The following is a 23960-nucleotide window of genomic DNA, read 5'->3' as shown; positions in this document are numbered from 1 at the left end:
TGTGGCCTCTGAACAGTTCACAGTTATATCAGGCTTCAACCAAAAAACAAAGGACTCTAAAGCCCTCCACAGAGTCACCAAGACTGCAGGGGAACAGGACAAATGGAGGAAGAAGGGTCAAGCCGGGGAGAGAGGCAGGGAGAGAAGGACGAGAACAAGGAGGGGAGGAGCCCAGCCCTGGCATGCGTGCAAGAAGCTGTGGCTTGGAGCCCCCTGGCAGAGCCCCTTCTTGGACAGGAGTGTGGCACACACACCACGGCCTCTCAGCACCCAATGGCCTTGCTGCCTCAGTGCCCATCCACATGGCACCGGGAGAGGTATCCCAGGAGATGGACAGGTTCTCAGGGCTGTAATGAGTCTTGGGAGCCACCAGGTCTGATCTCGAGTGTGAGGCCCTAGCTGGGGGTGGGGGGTGGTTCTCACTGGGAAAGTCTTCTCTCCAAAGAGTGAAATCTCTCTTGCCAGGACTGCCCCCAGTAGTCAGGACCACAAAGGCTATCTCTCTGTGCTGGTCTGGCGGCCCTGGCACGCTCCCCTCCAGGCCTCCCTTGGCCCCCATCCTGTCTTCCAGTTCCTTTCTGCCCTGGCTGTGCTCTTCGGGGTGGTTCTGGTTTGTATAAATCCCCTTCAGAATGAACTCTGCTGGAGCTCTGCCAGTAAGTTAGGTGTGTGGGAGTCCCTCCCCTCTCTGGGCTTCCGTTTACTATAAAGTGAAAGGGTGGAACCAAGGATCATCAGCTCCAAATTTCTACAACTCTAAAGGACAAAGAAGAAGGAAATATACTAAAAGGTTAATGGTGGTTATCTCGGGACTGTGGGGTTATATTCCTCTTTTTGAATTTCCAAATCATGTACTACCTCTAATTAAACAAAAGTCTAATAGTCTTACGGAAGACAATCCCTGGTCTGTGATCCAGCTGTCTCGAGGTCTGGCAGGCGTCGGGTAGGCAGGGAACAGTGTGGCTCCTGTCCAGCTAATGCATTTTTATTTATACAGCCAAAGGCAGGCAGACAAGGTGAGGCAGTGGTGACCGCTCCTCCTGAAAAAGGCCTTCCTCTTGCCCACCCCTGAACATTTATGAGGCCCTGGGACATTAGCTCCCAGCTCGTCTGAGATGGAAGGGATGGGCTCAGTTTCCAGTTAGTCTCTATGGGAAAGGCATCCCCTGGGGCTCCTGAAAAGATAGAACCCGATATCCTAGCAGTGGTAGAGACAAAGGATCCAGCACTTGCTCAGTGATGCTTGATGGAATTTCTGGCCAACAAACGGCAGCCACCTGGTCTGAGCTGGGCAGAGTCCCAAGTCCTTCTAAGGCCGCCTCCCTGCTCTACCATCTTTCTGGCTGGCTCCCTCCCCTCTTTACAGAGGGTACCCCCATTTTACCATGAGATTGCGCCATCCCTGGCACATCTTTCCCTCTTGTTACAAGGCCCTGCTTTCCTCACAGGTGCCATTCCTATCACCAAGCGAGGAAGCAAGTGTCCAAGCGAGAATGGAGTCTGTGAACTGGGCTAAGCCCTAGTCTGGCCACTATTTTTACAGTCACCTGGCCAAGGCCACACAGGAATTGGTGGCAGAGCTGGGACCAGAGCCCAGGACAAATATCTTCCAGCCCAGGGCTCTGTCCACCCCAGAGGCTCAGCCCTAGTTAATAAACAAACAGCTCCACGTTTGTCTTTGGAAAACAAAGGCAGCTAGTGTTTAACCCTATCCTTTAAGCTCTAGGCAGGGGGTGACAAATACCTGCCTGCCACCCTCCCTATTCTAACACGAGCTTACACATCTTAGTTGCTTGCTTAAAGGAACCCTGCGTGAATTTTCTAGTCTTTTCTGCCCAAGTCCTTACCACATGAATTTAGGCTCAAGCAAGCTGACATGTCTTACTCAGATTAACAGAGCCAACTGACCCACGAAATCCTACAACAGACCCTCATGCCTAAGCCGTGGCCTTGGGCTTAGCAGAGACAGCTCAGCTTCATGGTGGCCAATAGGTAAAGCTGGGTCTAGGAGCTCAGGTTTTGAAAGACCTGTCAAGCTGGAAGGTCATCACTTACAGATGTGGGGATAACACTTCAGAGAGTGGGGAATGATCAGGGCCACACTGGGAAGCACTACCAGCCCTTGCAGTCATGAACCAAAAACAAGATGCCGGAGCAGAAAAGCATTCAAATTCTGAAAAAAGACAGCAGGGGGCCTGGTGCTGTCCATGTACCAGTGAGCAGCACCCCGTGTAGACGGGTCCTGAGCCCCAGGGAAAGGGCAGGGGCTTGCCTAAGCTCACATCCACACCAGGGAAAGCAGGGCTAGACCCAGTCTCCGGCTTCCAGGCCAGGACACCCCACCCCCACTCCTTGGGCCACTAGGCTGTGTTCCTTAGCGAGTTGTTTTCCTGTAAAACATTTTTTCTCTCTTCCTAATGTTCTTATTTCAGGACGCAAAACTAACCTTAAAAAGAACCTCAAAAAGAACAAATTGTAATAAAAATCTGGCACACCTTAATGGTTTACAGAGCATCACTGCATCGTTTTTTTGTGACTAATCTGCCCAATCATCCATGGCTGGGTCTTTAACTCTGTTTTATAGGTGGGGAAACTGAGGCTCGGAAAAGCTGCCCAAGGTCAAGCGCCTCCAGTGAACGGTGCTGCTAGAACAGAAGCTCAGGTCTCCCAGTGCCCAGTTGCTACTTCCACCCTGCTGCTTCCACAAGGATGTCTTTGCAAACCCCGTAGTTGGTCAGTGACAAATACTCGCCCCAAGATCCAGCACTCCCACCCCCATCCCTGGAGCAGGTGGGAGTGAAAGGAGAGGTCCATGAGGAGCAGGGAGGAGAGAGAGGGGCTCCCATCACCTACAGCTCACTCTGCAAAGCACGGTGCAGTCCCAGTGGCAGAAGCAAAAGCAGTGGAAGGCCCACTCCCTGCTGACCATCACGGGCAGGGCTCCGCGGCACAGGCCGGGGATACCTCTCGCACCGGGCCACTTACCTCTTCTCTGTTGCCTGGCTGGAGCAGTGGGTAACTGATACGCCATCCAACCATCAAGTGGGCTTCCCCACCTCAATCTTTAATGAGGCTGCTCAGCTAACCTATCAGAACCCTCCTGCCCACCTGACTCCAGCAAGCTCCCAGGGCCCTGGCCCTGAAGGACGGTCCAGACCCCTTGAAGGGCTCAGCTCTCAGGCCTTGGTGATAGCAGGTGTCTGCTAGGAGGCACCCCTAGGTGGCACTCCTCTTAACCCTGTGGTAAATGGGATGGAACAGAGTAGGCGTGGAGTCAGAAGGGAGCAAGTGTGTAGAGAATGTCTGTGGGGCATGATTACATTTGGCACCACCTCAAACTGTGGTATGGGAAAACCAAGTTGGCACGCTCTCACAGAAGGCCTGTTTGATCCCTGCCTGCACCTGCCCCCACCCTGCTGCGTGAAATGCTGCCTCTCCTGCAAACTCTCTCTTAGATGCTCCCTCTCTGGCCTGTCTAGATCCAAGCCTCATGCTCTCACGTGGGGGCTTTCCATGAGTCTCCAAATGACCTCTCTGCCTCCACTTAGCCCGTTGAGTCTGTGCTTACAGAGTAAATTCTGGAAAGCACTGGTCTTCCAGGCCATTCCTTGGCCAGGAAACTACTGTGGTTCCCCACTGGTCCACACGGGAACCTTGGGATTGGAGGTCTCTTAGGCTTGAATCTGCCTGGCCTAGTGCCCTGACTGCTGCTCCCAGCCAATCATACCAAACCTCTCTCCTCTCTGAATGTCCCAACTCCCTTAGCACCTTCCCTTAGGAATACCCATCATTCCCTCTTTCCTTCCCTGGAATACAGTTCAAATATGCAAAATATGCATGGATTTTAAGAGCACATCATTAGACTTCAAAGGAATGCCCCCTCCACCCCTCAGACTTGCTGCCTTGGAGGGGTATCTGAAGCTTGGCACCTTGTTTCTTCCTCGATTTTCCCCTTCCCGGCCCAAATCCTTCCCCACACAATTAACAGGCTGATCCCAGCGGGCCTTGTGACCCCGGGCTGGCTACTCACTTTCTCTCACTGGAATTTAATTTTCCCACCCACAGGGCTAGAGAATAAGCACGAGGAAGATGATGACAGCAGAACCCACCAATGACTGAGTGCTCACTACCTGCCGGGCACCATTCTGAGCACGTAGACTTGAAGTCACTTAAGAGTTAAATTTGTGTACTCGCTCTCACTTGCTCTTTGACCTTCCTCAAAGCTCCAGGCAGGAGGCTAAGCCCTGGGATGTAATGCCCAAAGCCTGCCCTTCTAGACCTGGTCCTGCCTGTTTCTCAAGCCCCGCTTTCTCTTCTCCCACATGCATCCAACATCGAAGCTCTAGGTTCGCATGCCTCCATGCCGCTGCATATTTTGCTTCCTTTTTGGGCTACTCTTATTTTTTGGGGGCGGGGGGTACAGAGTCTCATTCTGTCGCCCAGGCTGGAGTGCAGTGGCATAATCTCGGCTCACTGCAACTTCTGCCTCCCAGGTTCAAGCGATTCTCCTGCCTCAGTCTCTAGAGTAGCTGGGACTACAGGCGCATGCCACCACGCCCAGCTAATTTTTGTATTTTTAGTAGAGACGGGGTTTCACCATGTTCGTCAGGCTGGTCTCAAACTCCTGACCTCCTGATCTGCCCACCTCGGCCTCCCAAAATGCTGGGATTATAGGTGTGAGCCACCAAACCCGGCCTGGGCCACTCTTCTAACTGGCGAATGTCTGTTCAGCCCCTTTAAGACTTAGATCACACATGCCCACCCTCAGGGCTCTCCTAGTAGCTCTCCCCTTCAATGCAGCCTCCCAGAAGCCCTGGGCTTTTCTCCATCATAGCATAACATACACGGCATTGACAAGGCTCTCTCTCCACCCAGCTGTGAGCTCTGTGAACATAGGAACCATGTCTTACTCATCTTTGTGTGCTGCTGCATGGCCCAGAACAGATGCTCAGTAATTCACAGATGAGGAAATAGCGGTGGATACAAACTTCTCCCTTGGAACTTACACTAGAGAGGAGAGACGGGCAACAAATAAAGATACAACAGGTAGGAAGACAAACACAGCAGGGAAAGAGAATTTAAGGAATGTGTGGGGGTCATTCTTTAAGACAGGCAAACTCTGATTAGCAAGTGTAAGCAGAGGCCTGGATGAAGTGACAGAAGGAGCCCTGAGGTTATTTGGAGATAAAACTTTCTGGACACAAGGGGCCTTGGGTGTAGAGACCCTGAGTTAGGAGCAGAGTTGGCAGGTCTGGGGCATGACATAACTGGAATAAAGGACAAGTAGAGAGTAGGGAGGAAGTGAGTTCAGAAAGACAGCCAAGACCACAGCATGCTGGGCTACAAGGCCTTGGTAAGAATGTGGACTATATTGAGTTAAGCCTAAAATCCTAGAGAGTTCTCAGCAAGGACCGATGACCTGACTGAGAGCTGAAAAGCAGTCTGCTTGCTGTGTGGGGAATGGAGCAGAGTGGGCTAAGCGCAGGAGCAGGCCAGTCAGGTGGTAGCTGCTATGAACACCCCTGTTGCATGGACACCTGGATGAGGGCGGGCAGGCAGCAGACAGGCAGGGGGCAGGGCCTCAAACACTTACAGCCTTTCCACTCTCAAACTGGAAACTGTATCTCAAGTTCAGCACTTGTCTTTCTGAGTCTCTGGGGTTATCTACCAAAATATTTAAGTTGGCTCTTATCCTACATGAGCTGAAGCCAGCAGGAGGCTACTTATAAAACTCATTCGTTAGGAAAGAAATGATACATGCTATTTGAGGAAAAAAGCACAGCTGTGAATGAATTCTTCCCTCACTTTCGAAGATGTGGGCATGTGGCTAGAAAGATGGACCAGGTTAAACGTTTATAAGAACCTCTGACCAAGCCGGGTTACGGTTAGGAAGCTCGGGGGCTGCCAGGTGAGCAGGGTCTTTAGAGAGGCAGTCTGGTCCACTGGGCAGAGACCTGGACTGGAAATAGGAGATCTGGGCTCTGGGCCTTGGGCTCTGCATTCACCAGTGTGGTCTGGAGCACATTTCTTAGCACTGTGAACCTTTATTTCTTCCTTCTTAAAATGGAGAAAGTAATTCCTGCTGTCTCCCTGCAGTCTCAGGGGGATGCTGCAAAGATCTAGGGAGCCAAGGCGCAAGAGCATCCATGAAGGGGGTCTGTTCCTTTCCATAATGAGTATACGGCTTAGCTCTGGGGGGTGGCACACCGGAATGAAGTGACTGGCTATGACTGAGGGGTGAGGTCCCAGTGTCTAGGGATCGGGGGCTCCAGGAACAATCTGCATTCTCATGCTGCTGTATGCTCACAAATCACAGTCCCACCTATTTTATCATTGGAGACTCAGGACAACTTTGTGAGGTGGTTGTTACACCCATTTTAAGGATGAGGAAACTGACCAGGTTCATGTCTGTAATCCCAGCACTTTGGGAGGTCGAGGTGGCGGATCACCTGGCCAAGAAGGTGAAACCCTGTCTCTACTAAAATACAAAAATTAGCTGGGCCTGGTGGCATACCTGTAATCCCAGCTACTTGGGAGGCTGAGGCAGGAGAATCACTTGAACCTGGGAGGTGGAGACTGCAGTGAGCCAAGATGGCACCACTGCAATCCAGCCTGGGTGACAAAGTGAGACTCCATCTCAAAACAAACAAACAAAAAAACCCAACCAAATAAATAAATATATATTTTTTTAAAGGAAACTAAGGCTAAGGCTTAGAATGGTGAAATGGCTTGCTCAAGGTTTCACAGCTGCTCATATGACAGGGTGGAGCGGGTGCCTGGAGCTAGAGTGTAGTACTGTCACCTGCCTCTGGAGTCTGTGTCACTTCTGTCAACCTTGTGCTGATCATGGCAGGCACAGCTCAGCAGGCTGCTTCCTGAGCACCAGCAGGAGGTGTCAGGCAGGTGCTGGTAAGGCGAGGCTGGAGAATGAACCACTGCCTATCTTGAACCCTGACTGCGCACATGGGGTCCGGGTTGCCATCTACAGAAAGACTAAAACCCCAAAGGAATCTCGCCATTAGTGTTAGGGAGATAATCCTGGGACTGGTCGAAGGAAGGGATCTTTCCTCTCTGGGATGTAAACTGCAACGAGCCAGTGGCTTTTCTGAGGACAATGGCAGCAGCAGGATTCTCTGAAACTAGGCTCCATGAAGGAGGCGTAGTACCGCCATGTGCCGGGGAGACCCCCAGGGTCAGGTAGAGCCTCTTCTCAGACCTTGATTCGAACTTCCAAACCACCAAGATCTGCTGGTGCTGCCATCCTCCTCATCAGATCCCCGCATCCACCCTGGCCCTGCAGGGACCCAGTTCAAGCCCCGCTTCCCTCAAAAAGTGTTCCCTGGACATCTGGATCCAAGCAGCCTTGGCTTCCCACTGTCTCCCGATGTGAGGGCTGCCGGCACCACCACAGGAGTTGATATTGTTAGTTGCCTTTTTTTTTTTTTTAAATCCTGAGACAGAATCTTGCTCTGTTGCACAGGCTGGAGCGCAGTGGTGTAATCACAGCTCACTGCAGCCTGAAACTCTAGGGCTCAAGTGATCCTCCTACCTCAGCCTCCTGAGTAGCCTAGACCACAGGCACATGCCACCACACTCAGCTAAATTTTAATTCTTGTGTAAAGACAAAGGTTTTGCTATGTTGACCAGGCAGGTCTTGAACTGTTATGCTTAAGTGATCCCCCAGCCTCTTAAAGGGCTGGGATTACAGGCATAAGCCACTGTGCCCAGCTGACATTGTTAGTTACCTTTGCAAATAATTTTCTTAAAAAGAGTAACTTCAGGCCGGGCGCGGTGGCTCACGCCTGTAATCCCAGCACTTTGGGAGGCCGAGGCGTGTGGATCACGAGGTCAAGAGATCGAGACCATCCTGGTCAACATGGTGAAACCCCGTCTCTACTAAAAATACAAAAAATTAGCTGGGCATGGTGGCGCGTGCCTGTAATCCCAGCTACTCAGGAGGCTGAGGCAGGAGAATTGCCTGAACCCAGGAGGCGGAGGTTGCGGTGAGCCGAGATTGCGCCATTGCACTCCAGCCTGGGTAACAAGAGCGAAACTCTGTTTCAAAAAAAAAGAGTAACTTCAAACTGTTATAGTAATTTACATGTGACAAAGAACGTTTACAAACATCAACTCATGGTACCCTCACAACAACCCTGTGAGGTGGGTCTGATTCAGCCATTTCGCAGATGGAGAAACTGAGTCTTAGAAATGTCAGTGACATGCTCAAGGGCACGCTACTGGCACAGCTGATACTGGAACCACATTGAGTTCACATCCAAAGGTCCTTCCACGGTACGCACACCTCAGGGCCACAGCAGTTGAAGGCCCTTCCGTAGCTGTGGCTGGAGAAGCGTGTTCCTCTGTTTAGGGTGGTGATAAGCAGGCCAAGGTGACGGGTGCGATTTCTGTGTGAGACAATTCCATTAACCATGTCCCTCAATCACAGATAGCACCCCTCACCTTGAGCCCAGTTTCACAGGCTGCTGGCAAGCGGTCTTGGATCAGGAACTCCGTCTCAGTCTGTAGAGAAGGGCGCGATGGCAGAAAATGTCGGGCTCTGCGAGGCACACAATATGATGCAGGTGCAAGCTGGGAGCTCGCTCACTCACCAGACACCTCTGACGTGTCACTCTCTTCAGGGGCTCCCGAGACAGACACAGGCACAGACACAGATACCTGCCCTCGAGGAGCTCACAGACTAGACAAACAAACCCAGGGTCCAAACGAATGGGACAGGAGCAATGTGTGCAGAGCAGGAAAGTGTGCCTGAGGTCTCCTAGGCACCGGGAAGGCTTCACAGCAGACAGGGTTCCAGCAGAGCAAAGCATGAGCAGAAGGCGCCCAGGAGTATGGGAAGAACGCGCATGAGGGCAGAAGCCGGGCCTCTGTAGACACAGCCCAGGGAAGACAGACTAAAGAAGGACAAGAGAAGGTAGATGGGTTACAACCCCGTTAAAACATTTCCGGGGAGAGAGGGTCGGGAGAGATGGTGAGAATATGCAGTTGAGGTGTGACAACGGGAGCCAATGAGTCAGGTGGACCCAGGGCTTGGGCCAGTGCACAGTCTTTGCTGCTGGACACGGTCCCTCTGGACCTCGATGTTGAGCTGGGGCCTGGGCTGAGTCAGGCGACAGGGTTCCAGGCACGGCAGCCTCTGGGTCCTGGTGTGCTCCCGCAGCCAGTCATGGATCTGCTCAGAGCTTATCAGGCAGACAATGTACAGGGTTTTGGGGTCCAGAGACAAAGAAGCCACTTTCTGAATTTTCCAACCTGACTGGATTCATGCTGTGGGAACAGCAGGACATGCCAAGTGGCAGCTGACTGTTAAGGCAGAGGCTAAAATCAAGCCCTGTGGGAGTGCAAAGTCACAGCAGGGTGGTTGGAAAAGGCTCCATCTGCAGAGCCACATTATGACAGGACGAGAGAGATTTTAGAAGTGTGGGGAAAAGTGAGAAGGAAAGAAGGGCCAGAGGCACAGGAGAGTCTGACGGTGTGACTCGGGTAGCTGTTGGCATGGAGGCGTACAAAGGCCCTGCCTGATCCAACATCTGGAGCCCGAGTGAGAACAGGGGTGGGTCAGCAAACAGACCTGTCCAGCTTTCAGAAAGCGGATGCCAGAGGGCAGCTGGGAGCAGGCAGGGGCAGGGGGCTCACCGTCCTGTTCCCCTCTCAGGCCTGGCCATGCTGGGCCTGCACACAAGGTGCCAATAGCCTTGGCAGCCAGGGAGGTAAAGACAACCTAGTACTTCCTTCTCTTTAGGGGAGAAAGGTAGGTAGTCTCAAATGGAAAGAGGTTTGTGAGAAGCAAAATTCAGCACCACCTCTAAGAGATATGAGGTTTAACACTGTCCACTCCCCTCCAACCAGGACATGGAGCTGGGTCCGACTCTTCCCAGGAAGGTCTGTCTGTGAGTCCCTTTCCCAGGCTCTTTCTCAACACTGTGCTGATATTGCAGCCACTGGGCCACTGAGCATCGATGAAGGACATGAGAGGTTGAAAAACTGGGAAAACTTTTATTATCCAGCACCAGTAGCTTCATATTTTGAAATATACCAATGATGCAAACCAACTAGGAAATGGATGTACATTATGCCCCAAGAGCCAAAGAGAACAAGCACTTCATCCTGTGTTTTCATTCACCGAGATTCCCACTAAGCTAAGGGGTTTTCTTTTTTTTTCTTCATAGTCCCACTGTATGAAGTCGATGAAGAACTATTCTGGTTGCATCAGGGTGAGGGCCCTGGTGTACCTTGGTGGAACCCTGGAACTCCTCAAAATAACCAGTTTGAAATCCACTACATTCAACCCCAAACTGCAAATAAACTTGCCTTTGACCACACATGCTTCTGTCCCACCCCGCAACCCAATTCAGCACCAGGAGCAGGTCTAACAAGACTTCATTTGTGAGAACCAAATGGGAAGAAACAGTCAAAATCTAGCTACTCAACCCTCCCCTCACCAGCACTGCTTTCCATGCACCTCGGCCCTCTTCCTAAAGCCCCACTCTGGTCCTTGGCCCAGAGAAAGTGATCGTCTACGAGGGAATGCTAGTGGAGGAACGCTGGGTGTGGCCACGGTTCTGCCCCAAGTTGTCCTGTGGCCTGCACACAACCTCTCCATCCCTGGGTCTTGGTTTTATCATCTGTAAATGCAAATCTGGTCTCATGACACCTAAGGCTCCTTCCCTGGCTCCCACTCACTGGCCCCACCTGGCCTAGACTATCTGCCTTCTATACCAGCAGAGGCTCTGAGGAGGATTTTCTTGAAAATTCACTCCCACTGTGCAGCTGAGTGCCGTCAACTTGGGGCCCTGCTTCAAGTGCCACCAGGGCCCTGCTCTCCTGGAGTAATGGGAGACAATGACATGATGACTCTGATAAGTTCTGAGAGGACCTACAGTGGTTTAATGGAAGACTGCTGGATGTGGGGACAAAAACATGGGCAGCATGGGGAGTGACCCTGAAGGCCACATCCCAGGAACTGGGCATCTTTGTGTCATATGACCTGCCAAGGGCCTGTGGTGTCATTCCACCTGCTGACGGAGGAGGTGACTTGCTCAGGGTCACACAGACCCACTGTAGCCCAGCTCTAGGACATGCACTCTTCCTAAGCTGGGCTGTAGTGGACTAAGCTGCTTCCACTACACTTCCTGGCACTGGAGGAGAAGAGGAGCGCGTTCTCATCCCGGCTTCTCTTCCTGACTGGGTCGTATCAGGAAGTGGTTTGGGCCAAGTACTCATTTCCTCCCTCTGGGGCTCAGTTTTCCTGGCTGTGAGATGAGACCGATACTGTGCTATCTACATGGCTCTGTTAAGTGACGACCAAGCAAGACACAGATGCAATGCAGGAAGAAACCAACCCAAGTTTTACAGAACTTTGAGGCTGGTCATTCTCAACCCTCTCAGGCCCAATGTTCCCTTTTTTATTATAACATTTTGTAATGATCCTTGCATTATCCTGAAGTGAAATTCATAGATTACATAATCTACTACATACATTAGAAAAAGATCAGTATAATGCCTAAAGTGTACTGGAAAGGAGAGAGCAAACGCAAGTAGTCTATGATGAAATGTGGATTACAACACATAAAGGGCCAGACCCAGCTGCGTTAGGAGGCAGAAATGGTCCCCACCTGCACCCACGCTCACATCTCCCAGGAGTGCTACTGCTGCCGATGGCTGTGACGGAGTGGAGGCCGAGGGACAGTGCTGGAGACAGGACTTTCCAAAACCGAAAAAAACTCTTGGTAAACTTACAAACAAAATTAAGTATGATTTTCTTTTGACATATGTAGGAGCTGAATTCCTAGAAAATCCAGCACATATTAAACCTGGTTAAAAAATAAGTGCTTTTTCTTAAAACAGAACAAGTTCTGGCTCAGATAATAAATGAGTTTTTTGACTGCATGTTTTTGGTGGGACATGCAAAACAAGACTTCACTGCACAGGACAATCCGGCACGTTGCAATGTGTCTAGCGTACCTGGCCCCACTGTCCCCTAAATCACCATCACCTCTCAGTTTCCACTTTGGCCCTGTTGAGAGCTTCTTGTCTAGTCTGATGCTGCCATTTCAGAGTCTAAAACATCAACACCTACAGAGAAGACAAAACATCACTGAAGCCACATTCGAGGCAATGGCTGAGTCGGGGCGAGAGCCTCTGCCCAACTTCCAGGACAGGTTCTCCCCGTGACTCAAGGGGGACACTGTGGCAAGGGAGGCATTTTCCTTATTCAGTTGGGATGTTGCCAAGTGGCTGCTGCTACAACCACTACTCCTTACTGCTAGTCACCATCACAGCCCTTCCTGCCTGTGCTAGGCTGTCTGTCTCGGAATACTTCACCTATCATCCCCTTGGACTCTCAGGCTGTGAGACAGAAATGCCAGGGATAACCACCACATTTCACAGACGAAGAACCAAGGTCCAGGAAAGGGAAGTGAGTTGCCCAAGTCACGTGCAAAGAAACAGCACAGCCAGGTCTAGAACCCAGGTCTCTTGGTTTCCCTCAACACCATAACCTCTTACCAAGTGGATGGTGGCTTACCCGGCACCCTGAAGACAGGGCCTCTTGCCTGGTAAAAGACTGGTGGACATACAGTACTCTGTGTTCCAAATTAGGACACTGAGGCTCACAAAGGTTACTAGACCTGATGAGGTCACATGGTCAGTGGATGCTGGTGCTAGGATGAGAGCCAGGCCTCTGAGCCTCAGTTTGAAAGGCTAGAACTGGGTCTCTGTTCTTAGAGGGGTGATGAAGTTCAAAAGGTGAAAAGGCATATGCAGTTATCACACATATCCTGAGTCCCTGCTGTGTGTCCTCTGTACTTGTTCTAGAGACAGGGATAACTGAGACAACACAGGTCCTGCTCCCAATAGGACTAGCATGCTAGGAGGGATGCTGGTACCAAAGAGATGCCCTGAATAAAACATGCTAAGTACCAGACAGAGTAAACATGCAGGGCCAAGAGCACTGGTGGCAGCTGCCCAACAGGAGGCAGTGGGTGGAGCTGCAAGGGTGTGGCCCTGGATGTTGGCATGACCGGTGCAAGGTCTGAGCTCCGGGGCCCAGCAACTCGACAAAGCCCTCTGTGAGGCCAGCGCCCCCTTCCTCTCCTTCAGCTACAGCAGTAGCTCCAAAGGTTAGAAAAAAAAGGTCAAGGTAAAAGAAACTGGATTACACATCCCTAAAACCCTTCCTATCTTTAAATTCGTGTGCAACTGTAGCTCCGAGAGAGGATTATTTATCTACACATTTATCTCACAGTGGAGCTGCCATGTTTCTTTCTCATGTTCCTGTAGTGATTCATCCAGGGAAACTCTTTCTCAAATAGGCACTCAGACTCTTGATAGCTCCAAACAAAGATTATTATTAGGACTGTTAATTGTTATTACTATTTTTAGTGCATAACTACCTCATCCTCATCATAATGGGAGCTTTGCAAGGTTTGTAAAAACCTTAGGCCGGGCGCGGTGGCTCACGCCTGTAATCCCAGCACTTTGGGAGGCCAAGGCGGGTGGATCACGAGGTCAAGAGATCGAGACCATCTTGGTCAACATGGTGAGACCCCGTCTCTACTAAAAATATAAAAAATTAGCTGGGCGTGGTGGCGCGTGCCTGTAATCCCAGCTACTCGGGAGGCTGAGGCAGGAGAATTGCCTGAACCCAGGAGACGGAGGTTGCGGTGAGCCGAGATTGCACCATTGCACTCCAGCCTGGGTCACAAGAGCGAAACTCCGTCTCAAAAAAAAAAAAAAAAAAACCTTGCAAAGTTCTCTGAGAACTTTCTGAGGAGCAGGGAATGTCTCTGTCCGGGAGCCCTCACCGGGGGCCCTCACACTAGTGTGGAGTTCCTCATTCCTTAGAATTTTCTCAAATAAACCAAGTGACCACCTTCACCAATTAGAAGGCATGACCCATAAAATAACACACTTGGAGACAGTATTATCCACATGAATAACCAATTAATCCAGTATGAGGAAAGGAGCAGCCAAAGCCAGAGATCTGATCAACAATGAAAAGTAAAGACTTTCAGCTTTCAGGGTCAGATATTACAACAAGGAAAAAGAAAAGTAATGGCTGAAGGTCTGCCTGAGAGTAGGAAGATTTAAACAGCCACCGTCATAATAAATAGAAGAACTCAAAAGTCAAGTCCCCTGGGGCTGCTGAATGCAGAGGCAGACCGCACTTGTCCCCGGCCCAGTGCCACCTGAAAAGTTCACAGTGGGTTACAGCAACTATTTACCAAATACTTACTGTGTGTTAGGAACTGTTCTGAGCACTCTAAAGGGATGATCACAGATAATCCTCAGAACAACGAATGGCAGGTACAGGTCAGGTAACTGGGGCACAGGGAGATCAAGGAACTTGCTCAGGTTAAGTACAAATGCGTGTGCGCGCACATACACAAACATGTATATACTCACGCTCACGCTCAGGTGAGCCCTCCTGTAGTACACATGCATGCATATACCCACAGCGCACAGGGTTCTGGGCACAGGGATGTGAGAAACATAGAGATGGGTGGCATGAGCCTCCTGTCCTCAGGAGCTTACATCTATGCATTCAACACTCAACATGGGGAGCATGAGGAGCACAGAGAAGGGGCACCTCACCCTGACCTGGGGTGGGAATGAGGGGAGCCACAGAAGTCTTCCCAGAGAAAGGGACACCCAGTAGGAGAAGAAAGATCAGTACATGAACAGGTAAAATGAAGAGGAAATGGATAAAGAGTGTCCCGGGAGGCCAAGCAGGGAGGTAGAAGTTGAGGGAAGAGGAAAGCTTTGCAGGGAGAGTGTTAGGCTGGATCCAGCGGGCTGGGGAGGATGTTGATAAGCGGAGATGGTAAGAAAACATTCCAGGGAGGGAACAATATTTGAAAAGCTTGGGATACAATCCCTACAGGATGCTGCCTTTTCTAGATTTGGCTTTGGCTGTGTGCCTTTCTACTGTCTGCATATTTTTAGAAAAGAAAAACACAAGCTCATCTGAAAGCTCCCTATGTGCTCATCACTTTTGGTATCCTTTTCCTTTAAAAAAAAAAAAATCTCTGGGACAATGTAAAACCACAACCTTTCAAGCCCCAGAGCCGTGGAATCCTGCCTCTGGTTTCTGTCTTTTTTTTTTTTTTTTTAAGTTTTGAAGACGGAGTCTCGCTTTGTCACCAGCCTGGAGTGCAGTGGCACAATCTTGGCTCACTGCAACCTCCACCTCTCGGATTCAAGTGATTCTCCTGCCTCAGCCTCCTGAATAGCTGGGACTACAGATGTGCGCCACTATGCCCAGCTAATTTTTGTATTTTTTTTTTTTTTAATTTTAGTAGAGACAGGGTTTCACCATGTTGGCCAGGATGGTCTCTATCTCTTGACCTCATAATCCACCTGCCTTGGCCTCCCAAAGTGCCGGGATTATAGGCATGAGCCACCATGCCCAGCCTTTCTGTAGGCGCATGCCAGGATCAGCAGGCAGCAAAGAAATACTCTGGTCAGAACTGCCCTTTAAGGAGAGAAGACGAATGGGTGGGTGGGGGCCGGCGTAGGAGAAAGAAAATGCCAGTCTTCCTTCTGGTGCTTCTGGAGGAATCTAGGTCTCTTAGCTGCTAGCTCTCCCTTCCCCACCATTACACCAGATGGCGTCTCTTTCAGAAGCCAGACCAGGAAGAGCCAAGGAATCTCTCTGTGACCTGCAAACATGACTCTAGGCGCTAAACAAGAAGTTTCTCCAGCAGAAGGACAGGTCCAAGGAATGACAAGTATGAATAATAGCAACTCCTAAAATGTAGACAATGTAGACATTACTAGACAGCCAAGGAGGTATACTTATCCTCTCTCATGAGCCTGGAACATACCACATGACATTAAGTGAAAGGAAATACAGGGTTGCTTTGCTGCACACGCCTAGAGAGCGGAGAATTATGCAGATATAACAAAAGGTGCCAGGAGGCTGTGTTCCTCCATGCTGTACTGCACTTGTCAAAGGTACTGCTAAAAATAATGGACAAGATTAAATTGCCTACTAATGTCTGAAAAATGTTAACACTTACAAGTAAAGAAAAATATAAATCAGACCAGGCAAAGTGGCTCACACCTATAATCCTAGGACTTCAGGAGGCTGAGGTGGGTGAATCACTTGAGGTAAGTAGTTCAAAACCAGCCTGGCCAACATGGTGAAATGCTGTCTCTACTAAAAATACAAAAATTAGCCAGGTGTGGTGGTGGGTGCCTGTAGTCCCAGCTACTCAGGAGGCTGAGGCAAGGGAATCACTCAAACCCGGTAGGCAGAGGCTGCAGTAAGCTGAGATCATGCCACTGCACTCCAGCCTGGGCGACAGAGCAAGATTCCATCCACCCCCACAAAAAGAAAGCAAATCAAAATGTTTTCCCTTCTCTTGTGTTTACAAAGATTAATAAGAGTGCTAATGCCTAATGCTTGTGAATTCTGAGGGGTGGGCAACTGTCGCATGCTGGACAGCATGCAAACTGGGATGTTCATACTAGAAGGCATCTGGTGAGACTTCCCAAAACTTTATTTTTAAAGATTTTCTATTATTGATTAATTGATTGATTGACATGGAGTTTTGCTCCCCAGGCTAGAATGCAATGGTGCAATCTTGGCTTACTGCAACCTCTCCCTCTAGGTTCAAGTGATTCTCCTGCCTCAGCCTCCCAAATAGCTGGGATTACAGGCATGTGCCATCATGCCTGGCTAATCCTGTATTTTTAGTAGAGATGTGGTTTCTTCATCTCTACAGCCAGTTTGTCAGGCTGGTCTCGAACTCCCGACCTCAGGTGATCTGCCTGCCTCAGCCTCCCAAAGTGCTGGGATTACTGGTGTGAGCCACCATGCTTGGCCTAATTTTGTCTTTTTAGCAGAGATGAGGTTTTACCATGTTGGCCAGGCTGGTCTCGAACGTACCTCAGGTGATCCACCCACCTTAGCCTCCCAAAGTGCTGGGATTATAGGCATGAGCCACTGCCCCTCACCCCAAAACTTGAAAAGCATATATTATTTGACACAGAAACATGCTCAAGGAAAATAACTGGACAAGCATGCAAATATGGACACATGAGATACAAAGTACACATACACATCAATATACAAGAATGCCCTCCACCACATGAGTGTAATTATGGAAAATGGGAACAACCAACATGTTTATGAAAGCAGATGGTGCTTACATTATGGTGCATCTTTACGCGGTCCTCAGTGGAGTACCTTAACCACATAAATGCTGGAAGGTTCATAGTTCCTTCATTTTTTTTTTTTTCTTTTTTCGAGACAGAGTCTTGCTCTGTCACACAGGCTGGAGTGCAGTGGTGCAATCTTGGCTCACTGCAACCTCTGCCTCCTGGGCTCAAGCAATGCTCTCACCTCAGCCTACCAAGTAGTTGAGACTACAGACACATATATGCCACCAAGCCCAGCTAACCATATACACTGTATGATTTCATTTACATGATGCTCAAAAACAAAAGTGGACTTCGTAGCTATTCTTAAGTGCAGAGACTGCAGGGAGGGGCCTTTTGGTGCTCACTACATTTTCTTCCTCGGTCTGGCACTGGAAACTGTGGACACATGTATGTACCAACTCATCAAGTTGCAGCTGCTGATTTGCACATGGCATTATCAGTAGACTTGGACCTCAGCTGAAGCAAAAGTTTATTCCTCGGTGGGCTGTAGGACCTCCTGTCCATGCAAAGGAGGCCACTACTGGCTGAATCAGAACCGGCAACTAACTGCTCTTCCTCATGAAAGCTTCAAACAGGCTACTCTCACATTGTATGCAAACATCCAAACTAGCTGGTGATTCCCACCCTCGCCACAAGACACTCATTCAAGCCCAGGAGATGTAGGAAGTTGGGTTCTGGATCTGACTTACTGGTTGACAGTGAGAAATTATTCTCTCATACTGGGGAATGGCTTTCTTTTCTGAAAACAAGGACAGGATTAACTGATTTACTTGTGATTCTCTGGTGAATTAAAAAAAATAACTAATAGTTTTTATTCAATTTAAGCACTTTCCCTGAAAGTGCTTTTTTTTTCTTTGCCCCTCATGGTATCTGTATGTACAAATAAAATAAAGCTTAATTCCCATATCCTGGAGGCAGGCGAGGTAAGTTCAGCCCACAGCTCTTGGGTGGAAACGAGACAGTAAACATTTGCTGGGGCTTAAGATGCCTCAGGCCCTGTGTTCATTACTCAGCACTGCCACGGTTAAGACTCAAGCTCTCCAAGTACTTAGCAGAAAGTTCATGAACTTTGGAGCATTGTCAAGATAGGGAAAACTGCAAGTACCTGCTCTATGCATGTCCCCTGGGAAGCATGTTCAAAACATCTTCTTTATTGACTTAAAAAACCCCACAAAACTCTCCCACTGTGTGTGTGTGTGTGTGTGTGTGTGTGTGTGTGTGTGTGTAAGAGACAGGATCTCACTATGTTGCCCAGGCTGGACTTGAACTCTTGGACTCAAATGATCCTCCCACCTCAGCCTCATGAACTGTAGGCATGCACCACCATGCCCAGATCTCCTAGTGCTTAAACTGGTCCTAAAGCTCCAATATACCAGGCCCAGTACGCACGTACATACATACATTACTTACTTACTTACTTATTTATTTAATTATTTATTTATTTTGTAGAGACAGCATCTTCCTATGTTGCCCAGGCTGGTCTTGAACTCCTCAAGTGATCCTTCTGTCTTGGTTTCTCAAAGTATTAGGATTATAGGCTTGAGCCACTGTGTCTGGCCCCAGTAGATATTTATATGCCACAGCCCTCCAGGTTCTGAGTGTTATGTCTCTTCATTTCCTTCCTCAATTCTGGTAGCAGCAACAATGATGATCGTAATAATACTCACAAATACTAATACAGAGTGGCTACCAGGCCAGGCAACCTGAGAAACATTTGATATTCAAGTTCATTTAAATGTAGAAAAAATCCTATATTCCCCCATTTTATAGGTAAGGAAATTGAGGCACAGAAGAATTGAGTAACTTGCTCAAGAGTTCCTCTGCTAGCATGTGTCACAACCAACCAGGGTGACTCCATGCCTGGTTATTAACAACCAAGCTCTCCCAAGGCAGGCTCTCCAGCTAACTACAGGACCATAACCCAGGCAATCTAGACACCCATCCTGGGAAAGCCTTGTTTCTCCCTCTAAAAATACCATGGCAAATATCCAATAAAAGCCATATGTAATTTTGCTTCTTTAATAGCCCTGCTGAGAAACTTTTTGCTAGCCCCTCTCCCACTGTCTACCCTAAGTATCAAGCCCACCCAAAGTCTTCCAGGTATTTGGGGCCTTTCACTGTGCAAGCCCCATCACCTTTCCAATTTCATTTCCAATCTCCTTCCTAGTTGCACTCCAGGCCCCAGAAACGCCACCTTGTCCTCTTCCCAGCACATGCGGGTCACTCAGGCCCTTCTGCCTTTGCTGCTCCTCCTGCCCGTGATGCCTATCCCTGCCTCTGCCTATGAACTGCTCACCCTTCAGAATTCCGGCTCAGATGTCACCACTGCTGTGAAGTCTCCCTTGGTGGCTCTGAAAGGCAGTTACTTATGTCCTATTCTGTGGTCCCTAAGTACCTTGCATGTACCTTTATTAAAACATTTATTGCAATACATTCTGGTTAGCTGTTTATGAAAAACTAAGTGCCTTGAGGGGAAGGCTGCTGTTCACTTCTTATTTATTTTGCCTAGACAGTTTCTTGCCCTCAGTAAGTACTTAATGAACTTTTGTTAAACCTATGAATGAATAATTAGATTCAAAAATAAATTCTTGATTGTTTTCTCCCGTCTCTCGCAAATGTTTGTTCTGGAATATGGAAACACGATGGCAAGTTTAAAACAGATCTGGATGTGTGGCTTTAGGGACACATCTGTACAAATCTATATCTCACAAATGGCAAAGAGATACAAACTCCATTCTTTCCTCCCCTGAACTGTTAATATCTCTAAATCTAGAGGCAGGCAGCAGGTTTCTCTGAGAACACATGCGACGTCAGCTCAATGCAGTGACAATGCTAGGACACCCAGAGAGCCAGAGCTGAGGGAGGGAAGAGGTAGAACAAGAGAGGGTCTCGGCATCAGGTCAAGACAAAGCCCTACTTACCTCCTTCTTGGGAATTCATGATGTTCAGGGCAAACAGCATCGCATTGGAGAACGTAGTTGCCTCTTCTTTACTTGCAAAGTTTAAGCCGTAGACTTGGCGGGCATCTCGCCACTGGTGGAAGGTTGGCGTGGCCTGATTGTACTTCAGCCCTTTCACGATTGAATAATTGATCACAACCTGGAGGAGAAAGGAGAGAGAAATACGTGTAAATAAATAAAATGTAAGTGAGCTGGAGGGCGCTGTGATGGGGCATGTATACTATATCCTTGAGAGGACAGGGAGATGGGGATGGGGTTTGAAGAAGGAAAAAGCAGTATCAGGCAGATTTTCCTTTATTCTTTCCTTTAACTAATAATGCAATGTAGTTCCAACCTCCAGATGAACAGCTGAGCTGTTCTCCAATTATAAGATGGGGATAATAATTCTGGCTTTATAAATAGAATGGGGTTACTGTGAAGATCACATTGTGACACGTATCTTACCTATATCTTATTTATAGCTTACCTTCTAGATACAAAGCTCCTAAGGGCGAGTCTTCTATAACTCATATTTATGCCTCCTATAGCCCTCTGCATAGTGTCTAGTACTTCGAATGCATTAATAAGCCGGTTATTTGTCAAAAGGATAACCTGGAAAGTTGACGTGCCACACTTCTATACAGCATTATTCATATCTTTATTATTAACCAATCAAAAAGCATCAACTGGCTGCCAGGAGCAATGCCAGGCCCAGCAGGGAAGGATACAGAGATGACAGAATCCAGACATTCAAGTGCTTACAAGCTGCCAGGGACACAATACCAGGTCTGCCTGACTTCTAAATTTCTGCTCTTTCAGATATTTAAAAGAGGATTATTTTGGCCGGACATGGTGACTCACACCTGTAATCCCAGCACTTTGGGAGGCTGAGGCAGGAGGATCACTTGAGGTTGAGAGTTTGAGACCAATCTGATCAACATGTAGAAATCCCGTCTCTACTAAAACTGTAAAATTAGCCGGGTGAGGTAGTGCATGCCTGTAATCCCAGCTACTTGGGAGACTGAGGTGGGAGAATTGCTTGAACCCAGGAGGCGGAGGTTGCAGTGAGCCGAGATCGTGCCATTGTACTCCAGTCTGGGTAACAAGAGCAAAACTCTGTCTCAAAGAAAAGGATTATTTCAAAGTACTTTAAGACCACATTCATAAGTGGTGCCCTGGAGGAAAAGATGCTGGGGCTGGAGACCTCATTCTGCTCCCCATCCCTTCTAGCTTGAAGCCACATGATCTAACATCACAACACTTATGAATTATCAGTTTTCTTGCGTGTCAAATGGAGAAGAATGTGATACGACTATGGCATGGCACCCTCATAGTGTGTTGTGAGGATTAAATTATATATGAGAAAGTAACTGACACAGCTCCTGGCACAAGGTAGGTTGCCAATGACTGAATGGAGAAGTATGAAGACCTCTACAAATGGAAGTATGCAAGCAGAGTCTGGATGAGGCCAGAGGGCCAGCTCTTAGAGACGCCATGGAAAGGATTTTGCTTTAGAAGTACAAGATGATTTCTCAGATCTTGTCTGGTTTTGAGGCTGCAGGGCTGACTGTGATCTGAGGTTGGGACTAACTCTCTCTATGCTGATTTATCACTTTCCTCTACTGCTCCACACTGCTGTGCTTGCTGGATAAGGTAAAACCAGAGGACAACAAACACGGGTGCCATCCAGAAAAGCTGTTTTCCAAGTCTTAGGTGAAGGTGAACTTGGGTCTTCCTAAGACAGGCAGAGGCAGGGAAAGGGGAGATATACACATATAGTACACTAAATAAGCTAAAGAAACATAATTCAGGCTGAGCACCATGGCTCATGCCTATAATCCCAGCACTTTGGGAGGCCGAGGCGGGAGGATCACCTGAGGTCAGAAGTTTAAGACTAGCCTGGCCAACATGGGGAAACCCTGTCTCTGTTAAAAATACAAGAATTAGCTGGGAATGATGGTGGATGCCTGTAGTCCCAGCTACGTGGGAGGCTGAGGCACGAGAATCACTTGACCCCAGGAGGAGGAGGTTGACCCCAGTGAGTCCATATTACACCACTGCACTCCAGCCTGAGTAACAGAGCCAGACTCTTTCTCAAAAATAAAAGAAACGTAATGGTTTCACAACCTAATTGTTACATATTGACAGGCACATATTTTGGCCAAAATCTATACACAAGTTCCTGGGTGGTTCTCTATTTTTTTGCTCTTTGTGCTTGGAGTACAGATTCACGTGCATATATAGCTAAATCAAAAGAACTGGCCTGGGGATGACTAGGTTTAGTTATACATTATCAGAAAAAGGACTAATAAGAACTAGCAAAGTTGACCATTGTTAAAACAGCTCTTAAGATTAGAGGACACATTTGTAGCGGAACAGTGACCAGAACAAGAGAAGAGAAAAGACTGCTCCATTCTGCCCTGGTAAGTCCCTATCAGAAGTTCTGTGTTCAAGTTTTTTTGTTTTCATTTTTGATGTTACATTTCTAGTGGGCATTAACGAACTGAGGCAAGCCAGAGGAAAATGCTTTAAATTGAAGGAGGTCTGAAAACCACCTTCTGTCAGGAATGGTTAAGAGATACTGAAGCAAGATAAAAGATGCTTTAGTATTTCAGGACTACTGTCTCCAGATACTTGAGGGGATGTTCTGGGGAAATGAAATTTAGAAGCCTTGGCTGGGCGCGGTGGCTCAGCCTATAATCCCAGTACTTTGTGAGGCCAAGGCAGGCAGATCACAAGGTCAGGAGATGGAGACCATCCTGGCCAACATGGTGAAACCCACCTCTACTAAAAATACAAAAATTAGCTGGGCGTGGTGGCACGTGCCTGTAATCTTAGCTACTGGGGAGGCTGAGGCAGAAGAATCACTTGAACCAGGGAGTTGGAGGTTGCAGTGAGCCGAGAATGCGCCACTGCACTCCAGCCTAGATGACAGAGTGAGACTCCATCTAAAAAAAAAAAAAAGAAAAGAAATTTAGAACCCAATGATTTGATTTTTAATTAAAAAAAATTTTTAGTATGTTTTTTAAATACAGAGTCTTGCTCTGTCACCCAGGATGGAGTGCAGTGGCGTGATCTCGGCTCACTGCAGCCTCTGCCTCTTGGGTTCAAGTGATATTCCTGTCTCAGCCTCCTGAGTAGCTGAGACTACAGGTGCATGCCTCCATGCCCCAGCTAATTTTTTTTCTTTGTTTGTTTGCTTTTACTAGAGTCAGGATTTCACCATGTTGGCCAGGCTGGTCTCGAACTCCTGACTTCAAGTGATCCTCCTGTCTTGGCCTCCCAAAGTGCTGGGATTACAGACATCAGTCACCATGCCTGGCCTGGAACCCTATGATTTGAGATCTCTGGTTGGCTGCATTCTTAGAGAGAAACTTAAGGTGAGTGAGAATTTTTTTTCCCTAAACTTCAAAATAGCTCTTGGGGGGAAATGAGAATTGAGGGGCAGCTGACACCTAATCGAGAATACAAAGAGTATGGCCAGGAGATAATCACTGAAGGGGCTCAACAGGACCTTAGGGACTATCTAACTCAATCTGCTCTTTTTATAGTCAAGAAATGAGATCCAGGGAGAATGCGTGACTTGTCCAAAGTTACACAGCGAGCTAACAGGAGAATTGGATTTAGAAGCTGAGGACTTTGTGATTTTTTTTTTGCCAGTATGGTAGTCCCCCCTTATCCATGCAGGATTGGTTCCAAGACCCCCATTGACTGCCTGAAATGTGGGTAGTACAGAACCCTATATAGACGATGTTTTTTCTTACACATACATACATATATACCTATGATAAAGTTTAACTCATAAATTAGCCATAGTCAGAGATTAACGATAAC

At 48.4% G+C, this 23960-nt stretch overlaps 1 protein-coding gene across 7 annotated transcripts in view; it reads right to left on the bottom strand.

The window, feature by feature from the left end:
• EVL (Enah/Vasp-like) overlaps positions 1 to 23960 on the bottom strand; it is a 194301-nt gene that overhangs the window by 27005 nt on the left and 143336 nt on the right. For all 7 annotated transcript variants that reach the window (XR_013521537.1, XR_013521538.1, XM_035261459.3 and 4 more), the window contains exon 3: positions 20109 to 20286. Coding sequence is in view for 5 of the 7 variants with exons in the window: in XM_035261459.3 (XP_035117350.1) it covers positions 20109 to 20286 (178 nt within the window). In the remaining 2 variants the exon portion in view is untranslated. The remainder of the gene's footprint in view (positions 1 to 20108; positions 20287 to 23960) is intronic.

The sequence above is a fragment of the Callithrix jacchus genome, chromosome 8 (genome assembly GCF_049354715.1).
Source record: "Callithrix jacchus isolate 240 chromosome 8, calJac240_pri, whole genome shotgun sequence".
In the NCBI taxonomy this organism is placed as follows: domain Eukaryota; kingdom Metazoa; phylum Chordata; class Mammalia; order Primates; family Cebidae; genus Callithrix; species Callithrix jacchus.
Note: the sequence above shows the minus strand (reverse complement) of the source record. Positions and strands in the feature narration are given on the sequence as shown.